The sequence below is a fragment of the Schistosoma mansoni genome, chromosome 2 (assembly GCF_000237925.1).
Source record: "Schistosoma mansoni strain Puerto Rico chromosome 2, complete genome".
Lineage (NCBI taxonomy): Eukaryota > Metazoa > Platyhelminthes > Trematoda > Strigeidida > Schistosomatidae > Schistosoma > Schistosoma mansoni.
The window spans coordinates 34,286,803-34,302,060 of record NC_031496.1 but is presented as its reverse complement, the minus strand read 5'-3'; the positions used below and the strand labels follow the sequence as shown (position 1 = coordinate 34,302,060).

The window sequence follows — 15,258 nt, the reverse complement described above, 5'->3', positions numbered from 1 at the left end:
TTAATCCTCTAGACAAAAGCCGTGCACTTTCGCTCTATGCGTTATGAATATAGGTGTGAAATGAATCAACTGCTTCATGAAACGTATGAACTGTTACAAATAAGTATGTATGAATCAATGATAAACAAGTATCATTCTAACATTTTGTCAACTTTCCATACAGAAAACAAGTTCAACTTTGAGTTATAGTGGTATATAAAAAAAATCTGAGTAGATATGAGTCTTAATGTAGAGACTGAATAACTCTGAGTTGAATGTTTCTCTTAACATTTATACTTAGGACACGGACATTTAAGCCGATTTCTAAATTAATACACTGCACTATTAGAATTCTGAAAGAATCCAGGGCGTGAAAGGATTTTAACTATTAAGATTAGTTAATTAAGAAAACGAAAGGTTACAAATGGGCAGAAAAAGATATTAAACTTAGTAATAACTTTGGAATTGCTGTAGGGGATAGTGAATAGAGATTTATTCAATTTCATACTTAACATGAGGCTAAGTCTTCGAGCGTAAGACCGAAGGTCCTGGGTTCTATATTTGGTGGCTTGTTCGTGGATCCACGCTGCCCAGGAACCCATATTAGCAAGAAACAACTTCCCAGTACATCGTAGTTTTCAACGGTTATTTAACTAGGATCATTCCGTGATGTTAACTATGAAACAACTTTGGAATTTGATAAAAATTAGGGAAAACATTATACGTTGATTCCTAGATTATACTGAGGGATTTCTATGGCGGTTATTTTGGACAGTTTTCATATTTGTAAAAAAGTATAGACATCTTCTTTAACAAGCAAACTGTGGTGTCTATATGAACAAAACATTATCTCAGTATATTTGTGACAGTCTACAGATCACCATTACTAACTCGATAAAAATCAAACATAATACGAAAGAAGGGATTTTGTGGAGATTTAGTATTTTCATAGCTGACTTCAAGAAGTACATCCAGGAGTTCTAGTGAGAAGCAGTGACCAGTGGAGTTCAAACCACGTCTGTTGTGAGATAGGAACTCACTGAAGACAATTGGTGAACCGTTGCTCAACTTTGTGGATCAGTTGAAGTTAGACATTAACACCGTTGGATACCAGCCGGCTCAGTGGTCTATCGGTTAAGGACTGGCTCGAGACTGGTAGGTCCTGGGTTCGAATCTCGCGAGTGCGCACTGCTGAGGAGTCCCACAATAGGAAGAAACGGCCGTTCAGTGCTTCCAGGTTTTCCATGGTGGTCTAGCTTCAATTGACTCACGCTTTCAACTATGATAATACAAAAGATTTATTAAAATTGTACACTAATGAACTGAATAGAAAAAGAATTTCTTTATAGGAAAATCTATGATGCATACCATTGAAAATCTGATTTGTAAAAACAAACAAAACAAAACTGGTCTAAAAAATCAAACCTCAATCGCATCAATAACTTAAACCAAGTGAAATTAACTTCATATACACACCATAAACAATGTGTACGCATAAGAAATGATAGACGGGAAAGAATGTGAGTGGGTGTAGTAAACTACAAACAGTTTAAAATAGGTAAAGGGATAAATACAATTTTAGATAGTAGTGAAGATACACTTTTAGACAAAAATGTCAAGTGTCTACACACACTTCAAGTGTAAACATGTTTTTACTGAGGATACAAAAGGTCATAATATGATGGTTGAAAAAAACTACTTTTTCCGATGTACAATGTCTGACTGTATATAAATGCATCAAATATGACGTTGATCTGATAATAATAATAATAATATACAAGGGTACCAACATCATAGTCACTATGTAATCAACATAATTGCCGAAATACATAAATACAGACAAACAAATAGCACAATCATGATGAAAAAAATACGCATACACACATGCAACATAAGAATGAAAAGAGATGAGTTTGCTTTAGAAATATATGAAATATTAGAATTTCCGTGAAAAACAGACTACACTAATAAATAGTCAAACAATTACATGATTTCCCTATTTCGCTAATTGGGATCAAATTCATATTGAAACTATAATTTACAATACTAGTAGTAGTGGATTACTTTGCTGTAAGTCTCCCTTTATATATGGAGAAAATTAATAATACTTACTTCTTGAACGGGAGCAATCTGTGATAACGTATGTAATAATTCTTCATCTGTCAAATTAGCCAATGAAGGTGGTAGGTCTGATATCCATAAACTAGTTGTCGGTGTACTTGGTGTATAAGCAAGTGAGAGTGGTCGTCCACCTAAACGAAGTGGTTCACGAGCATGAGCATTCATTGCACGAATTGGACCACGCATTTCAGCGAATTGAATAAGAGCTGAACTAGAACTGGGTTTAAGTTGAACATTCTAAAAATAAACGATATGAGAGATTGAAAAATCTTATAGTAAAGAACATAGTTAGAAATATAAACATAAGTAATAAGACTGCCTTAGGAATGAAGACAGCTCTCTCTCTCTCTAGGGGTATAACTATATGAAGTCTTAAGGAATAACCAGTGGGATTTGACGGAATATTTATTTCCTGTCACAATTTCTAACCAACTTTGTTTTAAAACATTAATAGAAATGAGCGTTTACCGCTGACTCTTTTCAGTATACGAACGTTGATATTCTTTTAAACAACCGATAACAGAAGCATAGATATACTGATCTTTATTATCTCTCTAATGATTGTTTGTGTCAGTAAAGTAACACTGATACTAAAAAAATACACTTGAAATTTTACAATATATGCATATAAACTATCAGAAACTCACTATGATATCACCAAATTTACGAAACGCCGTAGTCAGTTGTTCAGATGTAACAGGTCCAGTTGGTCCAACAGTAAGACCAGCAACATGCAGTGTTCGTGTTGGTGATTTATTTACTGTCGTTATTGTTTTATTGTTATTTGATAAATGATCATCATCAGTTGAATGAGAGTTAACAGTTTTATTCAGTCCAGATTGTGTAGTAGTAGTAGTAGTAGTGTTGGTGGTAGTAGTAGAAGTAGACAATGAATTCATCAATGTGTCACTAGTATTACTATTGCTACTACCACTACTACTATTACTATTCGGCTTAGTAGTGTTTCCAACCAATGTACTTGAAGCTGAAGAACGTTTTAGAGAAAGTTCATCATTGACTAAAACGTAATGGATAAAAGAAAATGTTATCATTTTAAGTTGAAATGAATCCAATACATAAAGTATCATTAAGAAAATATATGAATAGTTTAAAAATAATAAGTACGTGAAAGCGTTATTTCATAACAGTATGCAACAATATTGTTCGGGAAGGAATGAAAATATATAACAGATTGGATAGATTATGATGAGAATGATAACATACACTATGAATGCTTCTGTTGACTATCTGTTTATTTTTTCTACCAATTTAGTATATTTATTAACTTGAGTAGGAGAAATGACTGAATAGTTGGACTTCGGAAGGTAGTGAGTGGAGATCTTGATAAATTTGTATGGTTATCAGTATAGGAAGTCGAACCTGTATGCAACATTGTGGATGTGAACCGCCGAGGAGTTCCATACTAGGAGGAAAAGGCCGTCCAGTGCTTCCAAGTTTTCAATGATGGTGTCTAACATTGATCGGTTCTTGACCTCAGTGAAATCTTCATGGTTAAAAACTCATCATTTCGGACAAATATGCCGGAGAAAATAACACTTTCAACCAACTGAAATGATAAACATCTAGTTGAATACGAGACATGAAATCAAGTACATAAATGTATAGATTGAAGTCCCTACATTTCATCAACACACTTAGATGAAATCGTTATCAGAATTTAGAAAAACGATTAGATAATATGGTAAAATAGTAAGCTACACTGATCCATATTACGGAGAAAAAAAAAGACAAAAAACCATAAAAAAGCTAACGCAACACTTACCATTTGTACCTGGATGCAATTCAACTGAAACAGGAGTAGAGAATAGAATTTTAGCACCACCTTGAATTGCTTGATAAGCACATTCGGCCTCTTCTGCACGTCGAAATGTCACAATTGCTAATCTAGTTGTATTTGTTGAACCATTAGTTGTTGGAGGTAAAACCACTGATTGGATACGGCCACATCGTCGAAATTCAGTAAATAAACTTTGTCTCAAATGAGCGTCAGATAATTTACTTGGAGGTGGAAGATCGCTAATTTTTAAACCACGATAAGAATTTGACATACGTGTTGTTAAGGTGGAACTTTGAACTGGACGTAATACTTGACTGAACATCTGAACATTGTTAACAAGATTTGATGAAGTGTTGTTGTTAGTCGTACGTTTAAATATCAATGGTCCTCTTCCCAGTTGATCATTGTTAGGGAGTGAATGATGTGAATCATTTGATCCTTTATGAAGAGTGTTAGTATTCAACTCCCTGTCATAAATTTTTTTTGAAAAGACAAAATGATTAATATTGGAGATTTTAATGATTAGAGATGTATTTAAATCTAATGTACAGAAATATTTCAGACAATTCAAAGCGAAATTCAACTCAATGGACAATTTATTTATTTAACTCATTAGCTGGCTACATAACAGTGTACTGGGCTTCGAGTGTGAGTACTGGTGATATTACTTGGTTGACCAAACCATAGCAGGTAAGGAGGAGTTCGAACTAGTAACTTATTAGATGTAAATTGAACCCCTTAATCACCAAGCTACTAACCCATCTCAAAGTGATCTGTATACAACCGCAGAAACATGATTTATATAAATTGTTAAGAGTTAATCCGTCGAATCGAAAATCCGTGTAATACTGTACTTGTGACTTTATGGAGAATAAAGATACAATCAAGTGTGTTGAATAGCCCTATTCAATCCGACTGTAAATCGAGTACAATTGAACTATCAAGTTATACAATCTCCTCACTGTAACTACATCGTTAAAAAAAGTTATATTCATCATATGTAAAGTAGTTTATACAGGGCATTTGGGAGCCCTCAAAGTGAATAAGTGAATAAGCAACAAACAGTGGTTGGTACACAAAGGATTTCCTAGGTCATTTAGTCGATGAAATAAAATGTAGTGGAATATCCTTTATTGAAAGTTATTCATCATTTTCCTCTTCAAACTTTACAGTGAAATCGATCAATGGTAAATGTAATCAACAACTAATGTGTTTGATACCAAATGTATTTTAGGAGCAAAAAATAAAACACTTTAGGATCTTAAATTGGTTCAGTAAACGATGAGAATTCTGGAATAACGAAAATATGTGTGAAACTATAAAGGTAATTCTATATAACCAGGTAGAATGTGAACAAGTTAAATGCACTAAATATACGTATATACATTTAAAAATATTGCGAATCGATTGAATTTAACCATATAAACCATTACGTGACAGCTCAGTGATCTAAAGATTTAACGCTCACCGTGAGATCTGAAGGTCTCGGGTTCGATATGATCGTGGATGAGCACATTTCCCAAAGTAAGACGAAAAAACTGTCCTGTACTTTCTGGTTTTAATAGATTAAGATCGAATGAATGAATTCGAAAAAATACAAAGATTTATTTTCGTTGATTAGTTAGTCACATTAATATTAATAAAACATTTGAGAGTTTCACACAATTTACTGAATGGATCTAACGAGTTTAAACGTGAAACGACTTAGTTATAGAATGCCATCAAAACTCTTTAAATAATGTTAATCATTTAAAAGGTGCTTAAAACAAATATGTAGTACTTTACCAAAAGGAAAAAAACAAGTGATTTCTTTTCTACATACATGTAAACGTATAAAGTGTAAGCACCATTAACCATCTGATTGAACAAAAACAATCGATTGTAGTAGTTACTAAAGATAGATTAAATATATTGGTTAAAAAAAGGCAATAATCGAACGTGAACAATGAGCAAAGAACATGTATATGCATGATAGAGAAATATAGCTGTCATATATTAATGTACTACTAAATAGAATGAAATATCTTACTGATTTAAACATGATTTACTTAAAAAAAACAAATAATACATGAAGTATTGATATACTTTTTTTCTTTCGTTCAAAAAAGTACTAGTTTCGAGAGAAGAGAAAAAAAACCATGTATTGATTTTAAATGTTAGACTTATTTTCTTTGTCACCGTAGGGTGACAGTGTAGAAGCCTTATTTCCATATCTTTCATTTGATTCTTAGATTTAAAGTTATTTGATACTCTTTACTCCTTTTCAAATCATATTTCCTACGGTTAGTCATTTGCCTAATCATAGATACTACCATTATTTCGACTATTTTGGTATGCATCTAATTAATTTAACCTCGTTGTGGAAATGTAAACTGATTCATTGTGACCTAGTTTGTTTGTAACTGAACAATTACTATTTGAATAACTCAGCCACGGCATTCCATTGAAATGTACAAGACGAATCTTGCTATGAAATAACTGGTATTCTTATAACCCATTTGTTTACTAAGACAAAACAAACGGAAAAAGGGACATGTAGTTAAATAATTCCAGTCAAATATTCATTTAATTTTTGCATGACAGGTTAAACAATCTAGCATAATCTAAACATCGTTACCGTCTTTATTACGTCATTTAGGTGAGTGGAAATTATTATTTTGATTAGACTAAGTCTAGAAAAAAGAATTTCTGAGAAAATACGTCGAAGAACATTAAGAAGCTGGGAAAATTCTTGTACCGAAATGAACACTCAAATGACAATAGAATATAGTATTTATATACTATGAAACAAATGTGTACATTATAAAGTAACATTTTAGTGCCTAGATATAATTTGTTTGTAATAGAAAATTTTAAACTTTGTCAAACACTAAACACAACTAAATTTATATTCCGATACAAGTTACGGTTTTGAATAACACTATTAGTGTTTAACAATACTTATTGTTAGCCTAATTACTTTCTTGAATATAACTAACTAAATCCATTTATTATGTTCTCACAAAAAGAGGTATATGACGATCGGGTTTCAGCACTGTCACCTCGCCTTTATAGTATACACATAAAATGACAAATGCTTATTTGCATTACTGCAACTTAAATCATTTTAACGAAATGGAAGAAAAACCAAAAAATAATAATAAAGAATCGGGAAAATGGGTGTAAAACACGAGATAGAAAATAAAGTCTACATATGATATTTAAAACTAAGATTTGGTAATTATTTACTTTTTAGAAGGGCTTTTCTACTGTACTGAGCTGAAACTTGGAGAACTACCATAACGAACATCAAAACAGTGCAAGTATTTAAAAACAATTGTCTACGTAAGATACTCAATGTCCGTTGACCGAATACCATCAGTAACAGCTTACTATGAGAGAGAACAAACCAACTTTGAGCTGAGGAGGAAATTATAAAAAGACGCTGGAAGTGAATAAGACACACATTAAGGAAATCATTAAACAGTATCACGAGACATGCGCTAAGTTGGAATCTTGAAGGGAAACAGAGAAGAGGAAGACCACATAACACATTGCGTCAAGAATTGTAAGCAAATATGAAAAGAATGAATAACAACTGGAAAAGATTACCCGAGACAGAGTTGGATGGAAAATACTGACGGTTTGCCTATTCTCCTTCACAAAGGGTAATAGGCATAAATAGGTAAGTAATTCATTCCTTCTCAGTCAGTCAGCTACAACGTAGGACCAGGTACATTTATGCATCGGTCCAAGTTGCCATATCTCGTTAGCACAAGATGAACACCGAATTCATAGAAGTAGTTAATTTAGTGGTGGTAGTATATAAAAGATAGGTTGTATATAAGGATATAGTATAGGAAGGAAGAATGTTATGAAGCAATTTTAATCTCAAGGTTTAAGGGAAGATAAAGAGTGTATACACTTACGCCATTGTAATCGATTCTGAGCCATGTCACCTAGAGTCTCCAACCATTGGTGACGTCGAAACAATGGTAAGCATGAAAATAACTGTTTTGTTAAACATTATACAATTTATGTTAAAAGTTACATTAATCAATCAGTCAGAAGTAACGTAGAGCATGACACATGTGAGTCAATTAACGGCTACATAGCATCATACACCGTGTTGTTGTTTGAAAGTCAATAAATTCACACAGGAACTCGACAGTCTTAATGTCAAAGGTATTATTTTGTAGTACTGTGACTAGTACATTCAGTTACATTAATATATAACGTCAATTTAATACATTGTTTGTTTTTCTTTAAAAAAAGACAGGTTAACTATTTATAAGTGTGAACATTGTATATGCAAGTTATTAATTGTGAAAGATCATGTACACTTTCCATTTCTGTTTATATTTATTAGAAGTACATAGATAACTAAGGTTTCTGAGAGAGCACTAACCAATAAGTCACACAAATTCCATAGAATCTAGGTTACTGAAATTACAAGTTGGAGAGATAAACATTATCAACAGCTCCAAATATTATTTATTCATTTGAACATATAAATATTGATATAAGGGGGCACCATATATACATAAAAACAACACCACCACCAACAGAAGGTAATGAGTAGGAGTTCCCTGTCAGAGGCTGTATACGCGTGGCCGTGTGAGAGCACTTCGAGAGAGAGAGAGAGAGAGAGAGCTGGCCCTCCTCACTCTCGGCCGGACCAAGGCATTAAAAGAAATTCATCAAACCATATAAAGGATTCAGTTTGTGTCTGTGTGCTTCACTGTTTGTCTCAGAATAACAACCACTTACAACCGATTTTAAAAGAAAACTGAGAAAATGAGCAAAACCAATTATTGCACTGTACACAATAATAATACTTAGCAAAGTTATGAAAAACGATTATGTAGAAACACAGAAAGATGACCCCACTATTTGAATAGCTAAATTAAGAGACTAAAACTTTCAGTTCCAAGTCATAATTAATTATTCACATTAGCTCATTCCCTGAAACAGACAATTTCCCATGATCGAGAACTAAAAGGCATAGTAAAACTATTTGAATTATGATCAAACCATCGTAATACTTTTTTCTTTGATTTCGTTAGCTTGTTATCATCAGTTATTCGAACGCACTATGACTACTTTCTGTAACATTTGCAACTCGAGTACATTACAATGATTAGTTGGATTAGGTGAAAGGAAAAAATCTAACATCAAGGCTGTAGTGAGAAGAAAATATAACCATTTAATCAATTGCTTTTCTCTTGATTTACAATTTGTAGTGAATGAACATGAAAGAAGACTCATCATCTCAATTGACTAATTACAATTTGCGAAGGAGATAAGTTAGTTAACGTGTACGCATTTAAGAAAAAAATTGAATCATAATACTGATTTCAAGTCATTGTTTTACCAGCAATTAAAAAAACCCACTTATACAGGAGGACTTTGGTGAAGTGCGTTATGTTTAGGAATACAAATAGTGTAAACACAGTTTTGGTTGATTTAAAACAATAAGTTCTCATAAAGGATAGTATAGTCCACTAATCTTTGTACTCTTAGTTAAGTATGATTGGAAAATTGGTCATGAAATAATTTTACACAGGAGTGCTGGAGTTGCCCGGTAAGCAAATAAATACTAAGTACTCTCATCGAATGTAAATTGTTACACTGGTAAACAGAACTGAACTCTTATTATGAAAATAGTGAAAAAACAAACTTTCCTCGGAACTTTTTCACAGTTAATGATAAGAATGAATTTGATGAATAAATATCGAAGATTCCGTGATTATTTTATTCAGATTGTAAAGATTTACAAGTATAAATGATTGTAAAAAAAAAAAGCAAATGAAAAGAAATTACGCAGTTAAAGCTTCTTTGTTGGTAGTTAACCGAATTATTTCTGCATAAATAAACAGGCCAAAAATAAGGATTTAGTACGGTCAGCACTGTGAATATGATACTGAGGAACATTTAACTTTACACAGCCTTATGTATTCTGGAACCTCCTTGTCAAAGTTATTTATGGAACTAATTTCACTCTCTTAACAGTAAAATATGACAGAAGCATTTCTTCAACTTCTGATGTCGAAGAACGTTCCCGTGGTGTAGTATGGAAGTTACTGAACTAGTTAAATTAAGAAACCTATTCAATCTTACACGGTTTAATATCTCTCATCAAAAGAATAACAATACTTAACTTTACATTATCAGACATTATTACTGTTGCACTACAATAATGCCATTGCAAAATTTATTTTTTTGAGTAAAATTAATAAACATATTTCAAAGAGTTTAGACTTCATAATACCTAGATGAAAATCGTATTATAGACACAGATTAGATATTGTCACTAACAAGGAAGATGTCAAGCATTATGACTAGATAATTTCGCTAGCGTGGAATCTGACGTTTCCACAGAAATTTACGTTGCTAGACTTTAACAACAATAACACAACAGAGAATTCGTTATAGAATTAATCAAAACAAAGCTAGATAGACAAAGAAATCTCAAGTTACTCCACATAAATCACACATTTAATCATCAGTAGAAACGTCTCTTTATTACTAATCACAATCATATTATTAATGTCGATTAAGAAAACAGTCTAAGAAAAAGACTTCCCATTCTTTATGACATAGATTCAAACAATAACAATGAGGAAGATTTAACTGTGTACTACATGTGATCCTTAGCAACCCTAAAAACAGTACAATTTTTATTTTTATATACTTTGGTGAAAAATAGAACTTATCAAATGCAAATCATATGAACTAGGATGGTAAAAGAAATAACTATTTTTTCCAACACAGTGGCGTTATCTTTATGATTGTAGATGATGTAATTCATTTCAAAGAATATTATCGTTATTTAATGTGAATAATCTGATGAAAACTAAACTCCATATAGTAATGTACGAGTCATTTGAAAAAAAACAGTGGACGGAAGAGTAATTAATACCAGTAAGAAGGACACAAAAAATAACAATAGGTTGTGGAGTAACATTGGAAATAACAATGAAATTGACTTTTTTCTGAGTTAGTGATCCAGAATAAGATTTTGTCTCTGAATACTATTCAGCACAGAAGCGATATGAAAACGTTGGGTGGATGGGTTAACGGGTCAAATTAATCTACCTTGTACTCAGCCAATGTATAAGCACAAAATAAGTGTATGAATAACATAAATAACATTCCAAGAACTCATCGCTTGATAGATGAATAATCAATTACTTATCGAATCTTTTGTGATGTGCATAAACATTAAACTGATCGACGAATTGATAATAACAATAATTACGGAACGAGATACTGGAAAGATTTCTCAGCAAGTTGTTCTGATACTATCGTAGTTTTAATCAAGGCAGAAAGTGACTACGTGAACTCTAATACTTAAGATAAAACTACTATTGTAACTAAAGCAGATTTGTTTTCTCAAAATTCTTGTTGTGAATTAAAGATTTCAACTCCTCTCTTGGTTTAACCTCTCTACTTACTGAACAATGAAACAACACCACTGAATTGCAGTTTACTGGTTTAGTATAAACCAGTTTTAGGGTGTAAATCATAATATTTTTATTAGCCACATAACATTTATTTCAACGTAGAGATTAATAGAGCACGTATAAATTTACATATTTATTGAGAGTTGAGTGTCTGAACCGAAATCTGCATTCTTATTAACTTGTAATTTAGGCAAGTTGTTATAATTGAATGGTCATAATACTATTTATCATGCAAATGAAAAACTATGTAATTCTGCTTTCATGTAAAAACGGAATTCTAAATAGCTGTAATTTATAAATTATTAACTGGCAATGGAAAATGAATACTTGATTTGAACTTCTTAAATAAACATTCATTAGTATATGACTGATAACTGTAAAGATTCTCAATTATTTCTTTTGTAGAGAAAGAAAACTATGAGGAATTATTAATGGTGTAAAGTTTAATAGAATCCACTTAACTATTGTAAAATGAATCATAATAGATATATGAATAGAGTTTGTAAGAAGCTATTCGACAGAATGAAACTGAAAAATATCCTGAATGAAATTCTAGTCAGGAGTGATGTAAAGAAATGTTGAATATTTGACTAAACGCCAGTAGATTTAGAAAAATGGAATGTTCTACCGTTATACATGAAGTTATATTATAGTAACAATAATAACAATAAAAGACGGAGTTACGAAAGTAGTAAACAGCAGTTTTTGTGCATGATTTAGATACATACCAGAAGTAATGAGGTATTATGGAAACGGAAGCTATAAATTTAACCTCTTTCATATAAATCAAGGATTTACAAGACAAAGAATAAAGATAATAAAACAGTAAAATCAACGAGAATGGATTACATAAATGATGATAGTAAGGTGAAATCAGATAACGCGCTAGTGATCTTCAAACGTCGCAGTATAAAGAGTATGAAACGAAGTTGATTTAACAGTGAACGTCTTTTTATGGAGTATGGCAAACATTAATAAAAATAAGTACAAAATATTAAATGTTAAATAATTATTGAATGATTTAATGCTTAGACTTTATGTTACACAGACTTTTCTGATTAACATATGAAGTTTAAAAGACAAATGAGCTAGAATTCAGTTTACAAGGACATTTACAATGAATAATAATGAGTCAGATCCCAAAAGCTTATGAATTACTTGCATTTCGTAGGAAACTATTTTATGTACTATAACAATTTGGAATTAAGTTCTTGTCACACAGCAAATTATGACTGCTTGACTATCTTTAGCAAAAAAATTTATACTGGACCTTTATCAATTCTAAACTAATACGTGTATCGTAGCTCTAGAAATTATATAAAATATACTGACATTGGTAAACTATATGGGATTAAATAAAGGATGACCTAGACAAAAAGGTACGTTAGAACACACTTGTTATTTGTACGAAAAGTGAAGTCATGTATAAAACCGACATTTGGAATGATTCAAAAAGCAGAAACGCTAATCATACTACACCTAAATACCATAGATAATACAGGAATAACGTGATGTCAATCAAAGGTTAACGAAAATCAATTTTAGTCAATCAGAAAAGGGAATATGAAACTGAGTTGTATATATTTTTTTGCCAACCATAAAGAAGCTGATTAGTAAACACGTACAATAAACATCTCTAAATACAATGAGTTCAAGACTGTAATTACAATAAATAAAATAAAAGGACTTGATCAATTAAACGCTAACAGAGGGGCGGCAGAGAAAAAAAGACAATAATACAACTATTATATAGATTGGAAATATACAAGTTTATGAATTTGCTACCTATTTGATAACGCAAAAGATATCACCATTGTCTTTTGTTCTGAGCTTAAATTTAAGTTTTTAAGGTTGAAAATATGTGGAAAATTACAATTTCACAACTTTTGTATACTAACTAATCACTTATACAGTCTGCTTAATTTCATCTCATCTTAACCAATCAATCTAGTACACTACAAATAACCTACGTAGCTGAGCTTATCACAACCAAAAGAATAGGAAGTAATATTTAAGGTAATTTTAAGATAATGAAATTCTTGCCAATGTTAAGGATACCCTGACCGTCGTTTATAATGATTTTCAGATTGAAAACAGCTATAATCCATAAAAGTGTGCGGATAGATGAGCAGAAATCACATAGAATACATATAGCCAAACATCTTAGGAATATCACGAAAAGTGACATTTCAACTGAAAATAGTAGGTAATCAGTATAAATTGAAGATTTACCTAAATCAATTTAAACTGCTACAGTTCCCCTCAATATATATACAAAAAAACATCTAAAGCAAATCCAAAAGGACGAAAATTAAGCGGTAACGGGAAGTTCAATTCAAAACAGAAACGTATCCTGAGCTCACTCACTAATTTACAGAAGAATAAGCAAAAATTAATGGAACAGTAACATTAAATAGGCAAAATCTACCAAATAATAAACATTTCTATCATCCAAAACTTATTCACAAAGTCAAGATATTGAGAACATTAACAAAAGAGGTCGGTATCAATCAGAATATTCATGTTGTTGCACCAAAACACACAATTCATTATTAGAATAACCTAAGGATGATAGGTGATAAAATATCACCAAAACCTAATTACAACAACTAGCAAGAACATAACAACAATCAGATACGGTTAACTTACTTTTCTGTTTTACGATCCGAATTATTATGATTACTGTTATTAAATGTTGGCAATTGATTTGTGATTTCTGTATTATTACGATGTGAATTAATATTTTTATGATTTATAATTCCTATTGTTGTATCAGCTGAACCACAATATTCCATTTTTAATAATGAATCATTAATTTTATTCTCTGTATTAATAACTGCTGCAGCTGACTTAATATCCACAAACGTCACTATAGCATGACGCATATGACCTTCTTTAAATAATCGAATTTTTTGAATTGATCCACCACCATGCCTTTAAATGAGAAATATATTTGAAAATTCATAAAAAACAACATAATGGTACGCATAAAGGCTAATAACAACAAAACTGAGAAAAGTTTCATTGAAAAGATATAAAACTCAACAAAAATAACAATATCGTATTAAAATAGAAAAACTACCGTTAAAAATTTACCTTTCAAGAACATTTCTCAGATCTGCATCTTTACATTTTGCCGGTAAATCACGAATCCACAAAAATCTAGTCTTTTTCATGTTGTAGGTGGTATATACATTAAGAATGATATTTTCATTCTATACTTCTAGTCGAACAAAGCAAAATTTGATAAAATAGCTTAATTCCAAGATCGTACAAAAAATATTCTGAACAGCTAATAAATTACGGCCGGCTAGGACAAGAAACAATAACAATTATAAGAGCAGGGCGGACAAAAAACCCTAGCAAGCTTAACGGATCGATAAGATATTGTGATTGGTCTATTGGCTATCTGGCGCTAGCTTCAAGGTTATTCAATAATTTCAAGGTCATGGCCTAATGTGAAACAGCCTGTCAGATTATTTCTTCTCCTTTGTTTATGGACTACAGTTTAACTAAGCAAAATATATTGATAAATACAAAATAATGGTAGGAATATTTATAGATTGAAGCACAACTGTTTGTCTGGACCATTGGGTATGTTGTGGATTTTGCGAATTCGTATGCAGATAAATTTGAAAATATGAGGGTTTGAAATGTGAAGTTTATTTTATTTTTCAAGCAATATGAGGTATATTTCCTTCATACACTTGAAGCAAACAATGGAAATCATGAGAATTCACAGAATATCAGATTTTTAATTTTCTTTAGATAGATTTCAACTTGAATGGTGAGCGACTATTGAAATGATAAGCAATGTAGTTCAGAACCACTGAGTGATTCAATACAAATCGCTTATTTTGATGTAGGTTTGTTTTCTAAGCTGGATGGTTTGGTCGTGGAGCTTTCATCGTCCTT

At 31.6% G+C, this 15,258-nt stretch overlaps 1 protein-coding gene across 1 annotated transcript in view; it reads right to left on the bottom strand.

The window, feature by feature from the left end:
* Window positions 1-14,519, bottom strand: part of Smp_159350 (platelet binding protein-related) — a gene marked incomplete at its 5' end in the record, with an annotated part of 32,383 nt that extends 17,864 nt beyond the window's left edge. Inside the window, 5 exons of the mRNA XM_018796452.1 lie at window positions 2,092-2,337; window positions 2,748-3,118; window positions 3,884-4,365; window positions 13,993-14,277; window positions 14,440-14,519. Of these exons, the coding sequence (XP_018650664.1) occupies window positions 2,092-2,337; window positions 2,748-3,118; window positions 3,884-4,365; window positions 13,993-14,277; window positions 14,440-14,519 (1,464 nt within the window). The remainder of the gene's footprint in view (window positions 1-2,091; window positions 2,338-2,747; window positions 3,119-3,883; window positions 4,366-13,992; window positions 14,278-14,439) is intronic.
* Window positions 14,520-15,258: the final 739 nt, after the last annotated feature.